Source organism: Episyrphus balteatus, chromosome 1, assembly GCF_945859705.1.
Source record: "Episyrphus balteatus chromosome 1, idEpiBalt1.1, whole genome shotgun sequence".
NCBI lineage: Eukaryota > Metazoa > Arthropoda > Insecta > Diptera > Syrphidae > Episyrphus > Episyrphus balteatus.
Genome location: NC_079134.1, coordinates 159,632,945 through 159,650,205, shown reverse-complemented (window position 1 = coordinate 159,650,205; position 17,261 = coordinate 159,632,945). Strand labels below are relative to the sequence as shown.

Sequence of the window (17,261 nt, the reverse complement as noted above, 5' to 3'; positions counted from 1 at the left end):
AAAAAAAGATTTTTGAAATTTGTATATTCTTAAACAACTTTATGGAGTTTTACAATTTTTTTAACGCTTATGATTAAAAATAGTTATTTAAAAATAATTAGGTGTTGTCTTTGTCTTATGGAATGCACTAGAAATGAGGCCAATCTATGTATCTCTTTTCCCGTACGAGATATAGTCTTTTCTGCTGCCCATAAAAAAAAAATAAAACTGATCTCAATAACACTATTTCAATGAAATAGGTCAATATGTGTTTCAACGATGGAACGCAAACCCAACCAAAGTCGCCATGCTCTATTATATTTTGGGTTTTTAATTCTAGATCCAAAAATAATACCCCTCAATCAGAGACCAGAAATAACAGTCAACCTTTATTTTCAATCGTTTTCTCTCTGACAGTTACCACATTACTTTAAATAGTTTCGGTTAAGGTTTGAGATTTATTTTTAAAAATCAAAAATAAAGGTTATCGGTTGAGATTTATTTTTTATTTTCTTAAATATCTCTCAATGGTTGAGATTTTTACAAAAAAATAAATGGAAAAGGTCAACCTTTAACCGTTTTCGCTGAAAATAAATCAAAAATGGTCAATTCAAAGGAAAATGTCAAATATGTCAAGAATGTCTTTATATTGCAAAAATAAATTTGAAAAGGATGTTTTTTCTAATTTATGTATTAAATAATGTATGAACTAAATAGACTCTCAAAGTTCTTTAGACCCAAGATTATATCACTTTTCGTTTAAAGTAAAATCTTAGGACGAAAATGTGTTTTCCACTGTGATTTGAGTCGCTGGGACGACAAGCACAACCAATGCAATTTCGAATATTTCAGGAGACCGATGTATATCTAGGTCAAAGCGTTCAGCTTCCAGAAGCGTTTTCGCCCGCCCAACTTCAAATGGCTATATCTCGGAATTTTGAAAAAAAATGAAAAAAATGTTTTTGATGCCAAAAGGTAGCGGGGGCTCTAACCTACATTTGGGTACAACTCCCATCCCTGTAGGTGCACGCGTTCTCAAACCGGGAGAACTTAAAAGTAAAAAAAAGTTAAGCCCGATGCTGAATAATCATTTTTAGCAAAAAAACAAAACCGACTTCCATGGATCAAAACTGGGTTTTTTTGTTTTTAAAATAGTTCCTATGGCTAAAAGTGAACGAAATTGAAATGGGACCACACTGCAGCCACCAGCTTTCCAATACAAAAGGAATTATCAAAATTGATTCACTCAGTCCAAAGTTATGCGGTAACAAACATAAAAAAAAAAAAAAAAAAAAAAAAAAAATACAGACGAATTGAATACCTCCTCCTTTTTGGAAGTCGGTAAAAAAAAGTTAAGCCCGATGCTGAATAATCATTTTTAGCAAAAAAACAAAACCGACTTCCATGGATCAAAACTGGGTTTTTTTGTTTTTAAAATAGTTCCTATGGCTAAAAGTGAACGAAATTGAAATGGGACCACACTGCAGCCACCAGCTTTCCAATACAAAAAGAATTATCAAAATTGATTCACTCAGTCCAAAGTTATGCGGTAACAAACATAAAAAAAAAAAAAAAAAAAAAAAAAAAAAAAACAGACGAATTGAATACCTCCTCCTTTTTGGAAGTCGGTAAAAAATAGGCATGATGTGGCGGTTTAACATAGAAGATGATTTTTTAAAAATGAGCAATGAGCAAAGCGTAGGCCCATGACACAATCTATCATTTGGCATCACTTCCAAAAATAGCTCTCAAGCGGTTTAGCTTCCATAAGCGTTCAAAGATTCGGGGATTTTTCGAAGAAAAAAATTTACCCCAACTTTCAAACGCGATTTTCTCGGAATTTTGAAAAAAAATCCAAAACCCGATTATACCACTATCGGGTAGCTGAGAATATAAGCTTTCATATGGCACCTCTCCCATGTTTCTAGGAATTGATACATTATTTGCAGACGAGATTTATTTTTTTCTCTCAGCGACAAATCTCACTGGTTGACCGAAAAATAAAAAAATACAAAATAAAGGTTTCTCTCAGACCTTGACCGAAATTTTTCTTTTTTTAAAAATAAAGGTTATTTTATGACCTTTATTGAAAATGGCGACAGATAAGAGTTATTAAGGAACCTTTCAAAAGGTTGAGATTTATTTCTGATCTCTGCCCTCAATATAAGCAAGTTTTTTAAAATTATTATTCTAATTTTAGCGGTACTTTTCGAAAATACAACAAAATTAACATTAACAAAACCGCTAATGGTGTTTATAAACAAACAATTTGGTATTCAATTAGTTTAAAAATCTTGTTAATCAAGTCAGTTATGATTTTTGAGATCTTTGAGGTTTCAGCATTTTCAGTTATCTTACAAAGAGTTATCAACATTTTTGCTCGGGAAAGAACATTTTTAATTCGTTTTCTAAGATTCTGGCAGCTCAAAAAAAATCTTTTGTTTCCAACTAATTTTTCTAAACGTAATTTCAAGCCACATAATTATGTACTCGTAAACTTCTCATCAGGAGCTTTAAATTCGAAAACGAAAAAAAAAAAACAAAAAAAATCAAATCAAAACAAATAAAAATATTTAATTCTTATCATTTGTACTCCTAACCGAGCACGTCTCATCTTTACGACAATCATATGCGTTGCCATACACAAAAGCTCTACTGCGCCAGACCAATGATTTATAATTCATCAAACAATCAGTCAGAAAGACTGGTAGGTAGTCGTATCTCCTCCGATGGTGTGACGAAACTCATTTCAATCGTGTCGTGGCGCGGCGTTCACAATCTCAATTTAACTGAGCGCCGAACCAATTAGATTTTCCAGTCATCGGTTAGCAATAGTCGTCTACATTAGCAGCTCTCAAAAAGAGCGCTCTTTAATGATCAATCATTTAGAAAAAAACGGGCTGCTGAAAAAAAGACTTCTTTTTGTCATTTAAACTTCAAAACATTTTAATTAATAAAAACAAAAATATATTTAAAATAATTTGTATTCAAGTTTTATAACAAAAGTGGAATGCAAATTCGTGTTACTCCTCAAAAATAATAAAAAATAAAGTAAATACATTTTAAATTATTGAAAAAGAATTTAAATTATTTTAATTAAACCAACTACCTACGTCATTAAATTGTTTTCATCAATTTTATTAATTAAATTGTTATTTTTTTTTTCATATCTTTCAGACACTCTCTTATAAGACTGCCGCGGTGTACTCTAATAGATAAATAACAAAAAATAAAAAAAAACCTTTTGACAAAGTTGATGATGCAACGGATTGTTTTTACTTTCAAGTGATTTGTTTGGAATTCATTGTGTTTAAAGGTTACCTCACACAAAAAAGAGGTATCCAATATTATTGGCAGTTTTATATATTAATTTGTATTTAATTGAAAAAAATACAAAAAAAAAAGACAATCAAACAAAATGATTCCTGGGTATGGACCAGTAACACAAGCGTTGCTTGGAACGCTTCTAACTTGGGGTCTCACAGCTGTTGGATCGGCAATGGTCATATTTGTCCGAGGAAATCAAGTAAGTTTTTTTTTTGTCTGTCATTTATTTTTGTTTCACGTCTCATTAATTTTTGTTTTGTCTTTTTTTTTTAAGTTTAGAATTAATTTGCATATGATTTTAAAGATTGATTTATAGAATCTTAAATCAAACGACCAAGTTGCGATGTGAAATAATAAATTTTGTTGTCCAATGACTGCAACTTCAAAGATGAAACAAGCTCCCAGAGAGGTTTGCCTTAGAATACAACAGGTGTTTGGTATTTGGAATACAACAAAAGTCCTCTTGTCTTGTGTCATTTCAATTCTATTTTGCATTCTGCAGAGATACATACATACATATATACAATATCTTTACTTCATTCATTTAATGAATATTCAAATAAGCTATTGCAGTCGCGTGGCTTAGAATTAAGATAAAAAATCAATTCAATTAACCGTAAAGAGATAAAGCAATGTGGTAAAGAGAAGTTATTTTTATCAATTATTGTGAATCAACAGATTTTAATTAACTTTGATAGAATACATACAAAGTTGTGTATTTCTGTAGAAATAAATTGATTAGTAGTGCGATTGGAAATTTGATTTTTATTAGGTACTGGTCGATAAAGTTATTTTACATGAAAATTTAAAATGCATTACCATACTATTGATACAAAATAGTTTGGCTTTTGATACTTTTTTTTTAATTCAATTATTTTTCAATTTTAAATGTTTTAAGAGAACTTCTTGAATACAAAACTAGAATTCAATTGAGAAACTTTTTCCAAAAATTCAAAAGAACCTAAATATTCATGCGATGTAGAATTCTTGGAGACCTTAGTGACCCTACTTAAAGTGGAACAACAATACATTTTTTAAGTTAATTATTTAGAACAAAAATAAGTGGCTGAAACTAAGATAGATCCAATACCAAAAAATCTAGTTTATTAAAATTTACATGGGTTGATCAATGCACAATATCCACTCAATAACTCATTTTCGAGTTAATTTTTGCTATAAGTAAATGATACTAAAGAAATTCATATCATAGTTATTAAAAAAAATCTGCATTGTTATTTTACTTTAAATTCCAAACTGAAAGCGCTGCATTTAAAAAGTTAACAGTTTTTATATAAATAAACATTTAAAAAAAATTAATAGAATGCCATTCTTAAGAAATAATTTTTCGACAAGATACACAAAATTTTAAAAATTAAGCGTTATAGATATACAAAGTACATATTACAAAGAGTATAAATATAAACATTGCTAAACTCTTCAGCTCCAAAAAAGAGTACCATAAATAATAATACCTAATATAACGTTTTACTTGCGATTTAGTTCAAACTTATATTAAACATAAACTTTTCCTCTGCGTAAACTGTCACAAAATGATTTATGTTGAACATAAACGGCTCTTAAATGACTTAACCAATATAAACCAAAATTTTGCTAAACGCGTCTGCGAATCGAAACCATCAGTGTTGCAAACGAGTTGATAATTTTTTTTTGAATTTTTTTGTGTGTCAATAATATTTTCCTAATATTTTTCTTTTTTTTCTAAAAATTTTTATTTAAAAAAAAATAACTATTTTATAAATACGGTCCAATAATTTTTTATACATAAAATTAAATAGGATACTTAGTTTGGAAAACCATTTAAAAAAGTGTTTTCGTTATCTAAAAAAACAATTTTTAATACTTTTTTATATCAGTGAAAAGCTCAACATTCTAAGCAGTTTTTACCATAAGGTCAAGTACAAGCTACCCAGTCATGCATTTAATTTCATCTTGTATTTATTCTTTTATATTTCATTTATAAACGGAATATAAAATTAAACAAACATATTGAAAAAATTAATACACTTTTTTTTAAAGAGTTTTTTTTTCTAAAACAACTCTGAAAAGTGGAGCAAAGTAACCTTATTGTACTTTACATCAAAATTAAAAGAATTTTGGTTTTTTTTTACGCCGAAGAGTCATTTTTGTGGATTAATATGTATATACAAAATATTTTTTTTACCAAAAGTATTGAATGTTGAGTTTTTCGTTCTTTGGGGACCACAATATTTTTTAGAAATTTTTACAAGTTGAAAAAAAAAAAAAAAAAAAAATTAAAATTCTTTGTACTCCTCACACAAATATTTAAATTGAGATGTTTGAATTTAAAAAGGAAAAGAAGGATTTATAGAAAATGACTGATCCTTGACCTAAGTTTTACCAGAAACCCGTTTGAAAAACGGAAAATCAGAAAAAATATTTTTGGAACTTTTGTCAATTGAAAATCCCCACACATCTTTAATAATAATAAGTTTTGGTCTTGTTTCCGTGAGCTATTGACTCGAGTAAAAAAAATGCTATATTCCCGAAAATATTAAAAAATGTTTTCCTAATACCCACTTATTATTTCTTTATAAAATTTGTCTCTTAAGCATTGATCAAAGGTAAAATTTTATTTTATCACATTTTTGTTTATCAATAAAATTAAGACATCCTGTCAAAAATTTGAATAATTAGTTCTCTGAACGTGGTTTCCATTTAAATGATTAAAAAAATGTGTATTTAGTGTTGTCTCTTTTGTTTAAACAATTTAATCACATTTAACTTTGTATAATATTCTGCGAATACACAAACATATCTAATACGATTATCAAATGATTTGTTTTGCAACTTTATGGAATTTTATTTTATTTTTATCTAGAAACGTGACTTAAATTTTTAAGATGAAAAAAACGATAACGACACAAATAATAAGAAATCCTTAGGTGTAGGAGGGAGTAGTTAATTAGATAAATATATATTTTTTTGTTTTATCTTGTTGATATCAAATGATAAGAATTCAACTGAACATGACTCTCAGCACGTAAAAGAAATTAAATGATTTTTTTTTTAAATTGATAAAATTCATAGAATTGCAATCCTATTTTTGTTTTGTTTTGTTAAATTGCTTTCCAATTAAAAAATGTACCTTTAAATAACTTTTCTTCGATTATAATTGAACTTTTCTTTTTTTTCAGAGAAAGTCACTAGATGTAGCTTTAGGATTTGCTGCTGGTGTTATGATTGCAGCATCATTCTGGTCACTCCTATCTCCAGCGATTGAATTGGCTGAAGGATCTGGCTTATATGCCCAATATGCATTCTTACCAGTTGCCGGTGGTTTCTTGTTGGGATCGATATTTGTTTATGGTACCGACAAACTGATATCATATTTGGGCATCAATAGTTCACACATGATGATCTGTAAGTTTAAAACAATCCAACATTTTAAAAAGACCCTTTAACTAGTTTTGTTAATTTAACCACTAGCCCTGACGCACTCAAATAAAGACAAAGCAGAAATCGCCTTGGATGATGTTCAGCATTCAAGACAAAGTGTTGGTAAGTTTAATAGATATTTGGTCTAAACCAATCAGAAACTCATATTTTCATTTATTTTAGATCGCACTTCAACCAAAGGAATGCAAAGCTTTTCAGATTGTCTCAGTGTCCAACACAGCGGAGAATCGAGAAGAAGAAAAAATAAAATCAATTCCGACTTGGAACAAAATACTTATTCAGACCAGGCACGTATTGATCATGAGAATGCGATATCACAATGGAAGCGTATTATGTTATTGGTTGTTGCCATTACTGTCCACAACATTCCCGAAGGATTGGCTGTAGGTGTGAGTTTTGGTGCCATTGGTACAACAGATTCAGCCACATTCGAAAGTGCGAGGTAAGTTACATTTAATATTTTATAAAATCATTTTTAAACAATTTTTTCTATTTTAATACAGAAATCTAGCAATCGGTATTGGAATACAAAATTTCCCCGAAGGACTTGCTGTCAGTCTGCCCCTGCATGCTGCTGGTTTTAGTGTGCCAAGGGCATTTTGGTATGGTCAACTATCTGGTATGGTTGAGCCAATTTTCGGAGTCCTAGGAGCTGTGGCTGTAACATTTGCAAATTTAATTTTGCCATATGCTCTGTCATTTGCAGCTGGAGCTATGATTTATATTGTTGCTGATGATATCTTGCCAGAAGCACATGCGAGGTTAGTATTGAAATTTATTTTAAGTTAAACAAATTATTTTTAAAAACTCAAGTTCAATGGAAAGAAGGAAAAAAATAAAAAACTACCTTAAATCCCAAGTAGTTATAGTTCAATTAACCCTTTCGAATCCAAATTATGAATATCAATTAAAACAATTTTTTTCTGTATTATCGTGTCAAACACAATACAACTAAGAAATATGAATAGCAAAAAGTTATTTTCCGAAATAAAAAATAGCATAACTAATGTGTTATTCTCATGTTACATGTAAGTTACATACACTGTTTATGACCACCAAAAAAAGTCGGGCAACTGAGAAATAATTTTTTTATATAATAATAATGTAATAGAATATTTTTTAAGAATTCTTAAATAATGTACATGAGATAAACGCTGGGTTCGAAAGGGTTAATAAATCATTTCCATTCTTAGTTAACGTAGTTCATTTATTAGAACGTTTTTAAACTCAAATATAGCCAATTACTTATTAATTGCACTTTGTTGAACTAAACTGGCAGGAAACCGGGAGTGCATACAAATTTAAGAGGGTCTATGATGCTTATGTTTATTAGTCTTGATTAAATTAAATGAACATACAATCGCTTATGGCCAATTTATTCACAGACTCCTAGCGTAAATACCGGTACTAGTTCTAAATTAGTACTCAAATCTTTATTAACCCATTTTGTTCTTCAATTTGAGAAAGGAGTACTAGTTAGGACTCGGTACTAGCTAGCTCCTCAAATCAAGCTACTATCTGGTTATTCTAATACCAATCGTATCGGTACAAAGTGATTTCTTCAAACTAGGACTAAGCCGTAGTACTGTCAAATTGGTACCGAGAAATACTTAGAACTCGGTATTAGTTAGGACCACGAAATCGGTAGTTTGACAGAGCAATGGCTCTTTGTTTAAAACGGAAAATAGCTGCGTTTTTGTTGATTGTAATAATTTGTAGGCTTTTTTGAATCTATAAGTCATGGTTAAATAATACCACTCGCACCGATGACTTCTATGATACATAATCACACAGAATATGTAGATACAAATACAAACATCTATACGCAAAGTGTCTTTTTTATTTCGTAGCTAAATGTGAATCTTCTTCCGGTAAGTAAGATTTTCGGTGTGCTAACCTCTAACCAGAAGTCAGAAATATTCGATGAGCTCTCGTTTTTTGAAATATTACCGTACGAAAATAAAAAAATTGGTTTTTTGACTACTTTTGAGATTATGCCATATTGTGAGGAAATTTGTTTAAACTTAAATACAAATAGTTTCAGTTTCTATAAGAACTTTTTTCCTTCTTTCAAGACCTGTTTGAATCTTTCCGATGTCTTTTTGGTTACTCAGAAAAGTAAGACAAGTGGAAGAGAAAATGTTCTTCATACATTGAACTACATACATTACATTAATTTAATTGTATGTGAGAGCTTGCTAATCGGACCGTTCCACAGTTGGTACCCTCCCATACAAAGTGCGGTCAAAAATACAATGACCATTTTTTTATTTTATGAAACTGTATTATGACTTTATATGATTTATTATTGTAAAATAACACATCAAGGCAATCTTTTATAAAAATAATAGTGCCAATAAGGCAATCTTTTAGTTTTAAGTTGTAATAAAAAAACAAATTAATGTTAAAAATTATATAATTTTGAAATCATTACTAAAAACTACGTTTTCTTTTACAGTGGAAATGGCCTTCTAGCGACTTGGGGAACAATTGTTGGTTTCATTATAATGATGTGTCTAGATGTTGCATTATCTTGATTCTCATCTACCACCAATCAAACCGAACGAGTCTGGATGAGAAAATATGAAACGTGTATTCTAACTGAGAGACTCATACCTACGCCATTTGTTAATTTACTATTCTAGATGTCTTATTTAAATAATTTTATTACCATTTTACCAAAATAAGAAAAAAACACAATCAATACTTAAATGAGAAAAAAAATACTGCTTTCTTTCATCTTACAAGAACAAAAAAAAAAAAAAAATTCAAAAAAACATTCTCTCCATTTTTCCTAAACATACAAAACATAATAAATTCAAGTTCATTGTCTATCAAATGTGATTCTTAAAATTACTTAATTTTATAAGTATATAATATATACATAAATATAAATATATATATTTTTTTATTGTATAAGTAAAAAATAGTTTGTATAGCAATTATGTAAAATAATTATTATTTTTAATATTATAGAAACAATGAACAAGATATCCTCGTGCATAGTTAAAAAAAAGAATTAGCCGCTTGTACAAATTATATAACAAAAAATATATAATGCAACAATAACAAATTAATTGTTATAATGTTAAAAAAAAAATTGTATAACAGTTCAAACTAAATATTTTATTTTAATTCTTGTTTTATTTATGCATTACGCTTAAAGATGAACCAAATTGTAAATAAATGTAAAGAACAGTATAAAATGAAAAATAAAACTAAAGAAATAAATTTTTAAAGATTGTTATTATTATTTTATTTAAACTATCTATTGATGTTTTTTCTATCAGTTAATATATCCAAGCACACACAAAAATATATTTTTACAATGTGTAATTTACCTTTTTATTGCCATTTTACCTAGTACATTTAACTGTAAATGTCAAAAATAATGTATTATTTAAAGCGCACCTTTATTTAACCCAAAAATAAATTATAAAAGCTTAACTGAATTGGCCAATTTTTGCTAAGTATTAAAGTAAAATTTGTTTGTTCTCGCGAGGGCAATTGATTTGTATACAATACAAATTATATTTTAAACCAAAATCAAAAATTTTTAGGCCAATGTAGTTAAGGCTTTTTAAACAAAAAATGAAAATAAGTTTGACCTTAGTGCAATATATGACCTATTAAAGCAACAAAAGTAAATAGGTAAATCCGCTAATTTTTTTTAGTCCTGCTTTTTCAATCGTCGGTTAGTCTATCAGAAGAATAGTCTTTTAAAACTTTTATTTCTAGGAATAAGCTCTAACATAGGTTTATCTGACTATTGAAAAATTGGCCCTTAGTTGAATAAATTAATATTTGTTGAAAATAATTAAAAATGCGGCTTATACCAATACCAGATATAACTATTCATTTTATCATATACATAATATGTATGTAGTATATAATTTATGTATGTGCCTGTTTAAGATATTTTCCATTATATTGAACTTATTTTCGTTTTAATTATATTTACTTTATTTTGAGAAAACAAAATTTTAATAGATTTAAGTTTTAGAATTTTGTAATCCTACAAATTGAACAAAAAAAAAAAATAATAAATTTAACATTTTGTAAATAGAAAAAATACTTGTTTTATTTTCTTGAAGTTTTTTTAAAAGCCCTGTCACAGACTCAAATGGAACAATTTCTCGCTACAAATCTAGAAAAGAAAAAAAAAAACATTACAGTGATATTAATCCATGGTACTTTTGATAAAAAAAAAAGCTATATACGTCAAATCACGACCCTATCTTAACTCACTACCTCATATAAAATATACTTTACTTTACAGAAACCAAATTCTGTATGAAGATATCGGTTGAATTCAAGAATGCATCACTGGCTTTGCACCACAACGTTTTCCTTACCTACAAAGCATCAGCTTTGCACCAGGATTATTTTTAATTTTGTGAAAAATGTAAAACAAAGATCATTTAAAATTGTAAAATAATAAAATTGCATTACGACTACTAACTACTACCAACTATGAAATAATTATGTTTTGGAGGCCATAGCCCTGCAATTAAATTAAAACTATAATCCAAATTTTAGGGTAAGTTAACTCCTTAACTCTTAAACGTGTTTTCTGTTAATCTTAACGTACAGATAGCAAACTTTATTAATTTTGCAATTGAGAAACTGTAAAGCAGTGAAAAACTAATTTTATTATTAAAAACTTTCACACGAGTAAAATGCGCTTTCACCGAAACCAAAGAATAAAGGAAATAAAATTTTGTCAAAACAGAAATTAAATGAAGTTTTCATTAAAAAAAAAAGAAGTTTACGCCATAGTGAACTTACAGTAATATGTATAAATCCAGAAATCTTTAAAAAAAAATCTTGTTCCGTTTTAAAAATTACGAACGATAATTGTTAAAAACTCCACGTGATTTAAAAATTATTATTTAATTTTAAAATTGAGTAGTAAATTCAGCGAGTATCGATTTGTACATATTTCGTTTGAGCTTGTTTTCACTTATTTCTCGGTTAAAGTCTTGATTACACTGGTCAATAAAATTGAACTTTTTTTTTGCCACAAGAACCAAGATGTTTATACTTTTGTAACCGTTATAAAATGCAATAAAAAAGATTTTTTATAGCGGTTATATTTCAAAAACAAAGGCAAATAGAATTTTTCGGATTGCAGATTCGAGTTCAACAACCCAAAAACCTCTAGAAAAGTTGGTTTTGGTTCTTGTGGCAAAAATTCTGTGACCAGTTACTTAAACTTAAGATGAAGTTTAGTTTCTCTTTGGCTCATTAACTGAAACATAAGATACCTAACTCGAGCAATAAAAGAGATATCGGGAAAATTTAAACAGTTTCTGAAAGAAGAAAATACGTTCTTATAATCAAATCACAAATTTACAAATTTATTCAAAATGAATTACCCCACATAAAAACATTGCCTTGAAAACAGCCAAAATTACTTTTTTTAGCATTTTATAACGGTAATATTAGGGTGGTTAAAAAAAATCGAATTTCTTTTTTTTTTATTTTGTACTCCGAAAAATCGATTGCCAGACACCTCTAGAATTTATATTCACCAAATATGAGCTCTTTATATTAATGGAAAGGTCCTCCGCTTAGCAATTTTTAAAAGATTTTCTCGATTTTTAGACCTCAAATATCTATTAAACGGTTAGATAAACGAAAAAAGTGTATGAGGCGTTTTTAGTAGAGCGTTCAATTTCGATTTAAAAATGATTTTTTTAGTAGAACCTTGATGTAAAAATGGAAAATTTCGAAGCGGAGGACCTTCCCATTAATATAAAGAGCTCAAATTTGGTGTGTAATCGATTTTTCGGAGTACAAAATAAAAAAAAAAAATTTCGATTTCTTTGACCCACCCTACTGTGCATGCTATTACAGCGACCAACCACAAACGAATGACTGAACAAATGAAATTTTATGGTTTCCAAACTCAAACTCAGAACTTTGGCCTTCAGATGTAGATTTTTCTGTATACAAAAACGATGTTCGAAGCTTTTTTTGCGGCAATTTGTTTTCTAATATTTTTCTTATTTTGGATATTAAAATGGTTCTTTTTGTAAGCAAGGTTGAAAACACCAAACTTCTTTCATAATATAGATATGAGATGTGAAAAATTTTTAGAGTGCGTTAAAAATCTTTACATGCCTCCTCGTTTTCCTAGCACAAGAAATAAAACACATAGTTAATATTTATTCAATTTTATATTTTTTTTTTAATAATTTTTAAAGAGCAACAGTGTTTTAGAGCGGAATAGTTTCAGTATATTTATAGTTTTTTTTTTACTTTTTATTTATAGCTAAATAAGTTTTATTTTTTTTTGTATTCTTTTTTTTATTATATTTTTGCGTAACAAACAATAAGTTGTACATAATTTTTATTGTTAATATGCTTAAACATTATCTGAGAATTATTCTTTTTTTCTTACTATTTGTTTAATGTATAGAAACAACAACACTTAACATCATGTATTTTATTTTTTTTTTTTATGTAATTTTTTATTATTTTGTAAATTTTAAAAGAATAACTCAGCTAAATTTTTTTTTGTTATTATTTGAATAACATTTCTATTTATTATTTTTCTGTTTTCTATTATGTGTATATATTTTTTAATGTGTATATTGTAAATAATTGTATTTACTCTATATTCCTTTTGTTTTTATTTTTTTTTTACTTTTTAACTACGTATACTTATAAATAATTAATAATTTTTTTTTATTCATTCATTAATCTATAGTTCAGCAAGTCTTTTGAAGTGTTTAAAAATTTGTTTTTTTTTTCAAGTTTTAATAAAAAAATTAAAATAAAAAAGCTGAAAAAAAGAATCTATAACAAAAATAAACTTAAACTTAATTTAGATTTTTTTTTAAATATTTATTGTGGCAAAGTGGGGGTGGGAAGAAGTTTGTGTTTTTGTTTTTTATTTATAAATAAGTAAAACTATACATATTTTTTTATTAAATTTTGTTTTATTATTTAAGGTACACAATTACGAATCCTAGTAATTTATTTTTTTTCTTCTAAATTTTGTCTGTACATGTGTATAATATGTAAATAGAAATATCAACAAGAAACCAGTAAAATAAGAATGAAATTTAATAGAAACTTCATTTTTTTTTTATATTAAGATATTTTGTTTTTCTTTATTTTATAACATTTAATAAATATATATTTATGTATATATATATATATATTTTTATTTTTAACATTACATTATGATTTGTTTTTAAAATCTATAATTACTTTTTGAAGCACATAATTAATCGAAAGATTTTGGCTTTTATTGTTTGACATAAATATTTTGTTTATTTATATTTTGTTTGTAGTGAAGAAGGAAGCATCTAAATTTCGTACTAGTTTTTTTTATTTCTGTTTTATAAATATTAACTATTTTGTAAATTTTATGTGGATGTTTAAGATGTTTTTTTTTTTTTTTAAATTAGAATTAATTGTTTGTATGTACAAATATTGAAGAAAAATATATATTTATATATATATATTATATATAATACGTAATATAATTTCGATTTTTTATAATCTAGCAATGTTAGAGTTATACAATATTTATAATCTATAATAATTTTTTTTTTTTGTTTAAATTTTTTTTTCATTTATGTGTATTTATTTTGTAAATGCGCAATTTTCATATTTGTATTTTTATTCAATAGATAATAATTATGGTTGTATTGTCAAAGAATTTTAGATAAGTGTTGGCTTTTTGCTATAATAATATAATTTTTATGATGAGATATTCGTTTTTTTTAAATTTTTTTTTTATAGTAGATAAATGTAAGTATGTTGTATAAATGTGTTAGATTTTTTTAGGACTGTGTGTGAATTGATTTGTTTGAATTGATGAAACACATTAATTCAATTTACTTTGCACTGTTTAGTTGATAAAAGTGAATTTTTAAACTTAAACAAATTGCATTCATAATAAAGTGTAAAATTAAATGAACATGAACAAATTCATACACCTTCCAGGAACTCAAAATTTTTAATAAGCAAAAAACTAATACTAATTCATTATCAAAAAATAACCCGATATTTCACATAAACAATTGTTTAAAATAAGCAAAAATTATACTATGTATTACCATGTTACCAAAATTTAAGTTTTTCATGGTTTTTTTTTCTCAAAAACCTTTCATCCGAATTGTCGAAGAATTTTGGTCTTCCGGAATTTCAAATATCCTTAGCCCTTTTGTGAGCGTTCAAGCATATTTCAAAAGGCTTTTTTAAAACTATTGAAACTTTTATTCAAAACAATCTATAATTTTCGATATACTGAAGCCGAATCGGCCAGAATGATATTGGACAGTCAAATTGCACTTTTTTGTATGCTCTACAGTCCAAAAACCAACACATAAAATTTGCAAACTGGGTGTCAACTTTCAAATATCACACTAGCCGATTCGACACCTCAAAAGAACTCTTAACTTGAGAAAAAAGTGCTCTAATGGCTTCCCATGTCACTTATCGCGTGGAATTGTTAAAGGTGGAATCTCGTTGGCGTGGACTTAACAATTCTTGCAAAATTTCATTCCTTTCGTATATTTTCTACGAGTGCCGAAAAAACAACCCAGAATCCATTCGTAGTTAAAACCTTATAGAAATTGACCAAATTGTCACAAGTGATTGTTTTGTTTTTCGTAATTCGTAGTAAGCCCACCAATCAAATTATTTTGTCGTTAAAATGCGATTATGTTTTACGATAGCGTTTGCAATCTAATTTAAAAACTGAACAAATAAAATAAAAAAGAAATCGTTCCACAAAAAAAAAAAAAACTAATATAAAACAAACAAATAAGTTATTTATTAACTGTTAATTTATTTAAATGAATAAAAAAAAAATTATAACATATATAAGATATTTTATTTAATTATAAAATTAAGTACTGAACATAATAGGTACAAAATAATAATTTTTGCAAAATTAAAAAAAAAAAATTTTTAAACATAAAATAATTTTAACAGTATTATTAGTTTTTATGATTTACATACATAAGTTAAGTTAATATTAAGACACAAAAAATAGGACACACAAGAAAATAGTTAGTATAATCAAAAGAAAACTAACAAGAACACAAAGTTAAGGATAAGAAAAGAACAATTAAAAGTTTTTTTTTTTGATTTTAAATAGAAAAGTAACAAAGTAAAATTGTTAAAATAGCTTATTTTCATAATTTTACACTTAATCAACTGAAAAAGCGATTTTAACATAATGTTTGTTAGGAATGACATTTATACAATTATAATGCTATATAATTCATTAGTTTAATTAACACTTGTTTAAATTTGTAAATAAAACAAATAAAGATATTTTTTGAACAATTCCCGGATATTTTTGTTTACAATTCGCTAAAAAAAATTAAGTTTACAAAAAGAAACATGTATTACATAATTTATTAAATTGAAATTAAAAAATAAGTACAAATTTAATTTGTTATAAGAAAAATTTAATAGGAAAACAGTTGCCGTTATGAAAGAATGTTTTTGTATTTAGTTTAAGTTTTTTTTTTTTTGGAAAAGATATTGCTTAAATTGATATTAAATGCAAAACTGGAATGATATGAGGTTAATAAATAATACAAATTTTAATTACTTGATCTAAATTGAGCAACAAATTTTAGTTAAATGATGAAATAAACGATTTTATTTTATTATAATGAGTATATGGTTTTAAGTTTGACTTTTTTCGTTTCATATTTTCAAACAGTTTTTTTTTTTTTTGCAATACCCTGGAAATAACTCTGTGGATATTATAAAACAAATTCGATGCACATACAACATCAGAATACATATTTACAAACAAATAAGCTTAACTAACACAAAAAAAAAGCTAAGCTGAATCACTAACTAAATGGTTTGCAATATTGATAGTGCTTTCAACTGAAAAAAAATTATATTTTTATGTACCAATTTATTTTACAAAAAACATCACTCACTGGTGGCAGGAAATGCTGCCAAAATACACTCAGAATTTAAAATTATATTTGAATATGCTAGTGTTTTGGTAAATAAATCATTATTATAAACAGTAAAGAATTGATTTTTTTTAAATGAATTTTTTTTTAATAATAAACTTCAAAAGATACAAGCAATTTCATCAAAGACAATTTTTTAGATACTAAAATATCCAAGGTGCATAATGAAATCCCTTTAGATCTTTTTACTTAGAGTAAATGATTTAGAGAGAGTCTTAAAACTTCTTTGTTTTAAAATGAGTTGTTTGATAAAATAGGTGCATTCAACTTTTTTACGGAGACCAATTATATTTGCATCTAATCTACTCCGAAGATAAAACGTACGGACTAGAAACACTGCAGCACTGGAAACTGAGACTATTGGCTGATACAACACAAGACATTAATACAACACAAAGACAAAGTAGAGAAGACAAAGCACGCAGTGATCCCAACTTTGTCTGTTGGGAATGACTTTCTGAACCTATGAACAAAAATTCACTTTAAAAAGGTCCTTGAGAGATGGATATCATTTTTCTTATTCGGCATATTTATGATCTAGATCTCAAGAAG

The 17,261-nt window shown here is 26.9% G+C and overlaps 1 protein-coding gene across 1 annotated transcript in view; it reads left to right on the top strand.

The window, feature by feature from the left end:
* The window catches only part of LOC129921379 (zinc transporter ZIP11), a 28,708-nt gene extending 19,098 nt beyond the window's left edge, over window positions 1-9,610 (top strand). The window contains exons 2-7 of the mRNA XM_056003185.1: window positions 3,157-3,505; window positions 6,483-6,708; window positions 6,775-6,846; window positions 6,907-7,186; window positions 7,248-7,505; window positions 9,203-9,610. Of these exons, the coding sequence (XP_055859160.1) occupies window positions 3,398-3,505; window positions 6,483-6,708; window positions 6,775-6,846; window positions 6,907-7,186; window positions 7,248-7,505; window positions 9,203-9,281 (1,023 nt within the window). The 5' untranslated portion in view covers window positions 3,157-3,397 and the 3' untranslated portion in view covers window positions 9,282-9,610. The remainder of the gene's footprint in view (window positions 1-3,156; window positions 3,506-6,482; window positions 6,709-6,774; window positions 6,847-6,906; window positions 7,187-7,247; window positions 7,506-9,202) is intronic.
* Window positions 9,611-17,261: the final 7,651 nt, after the last annotated feature.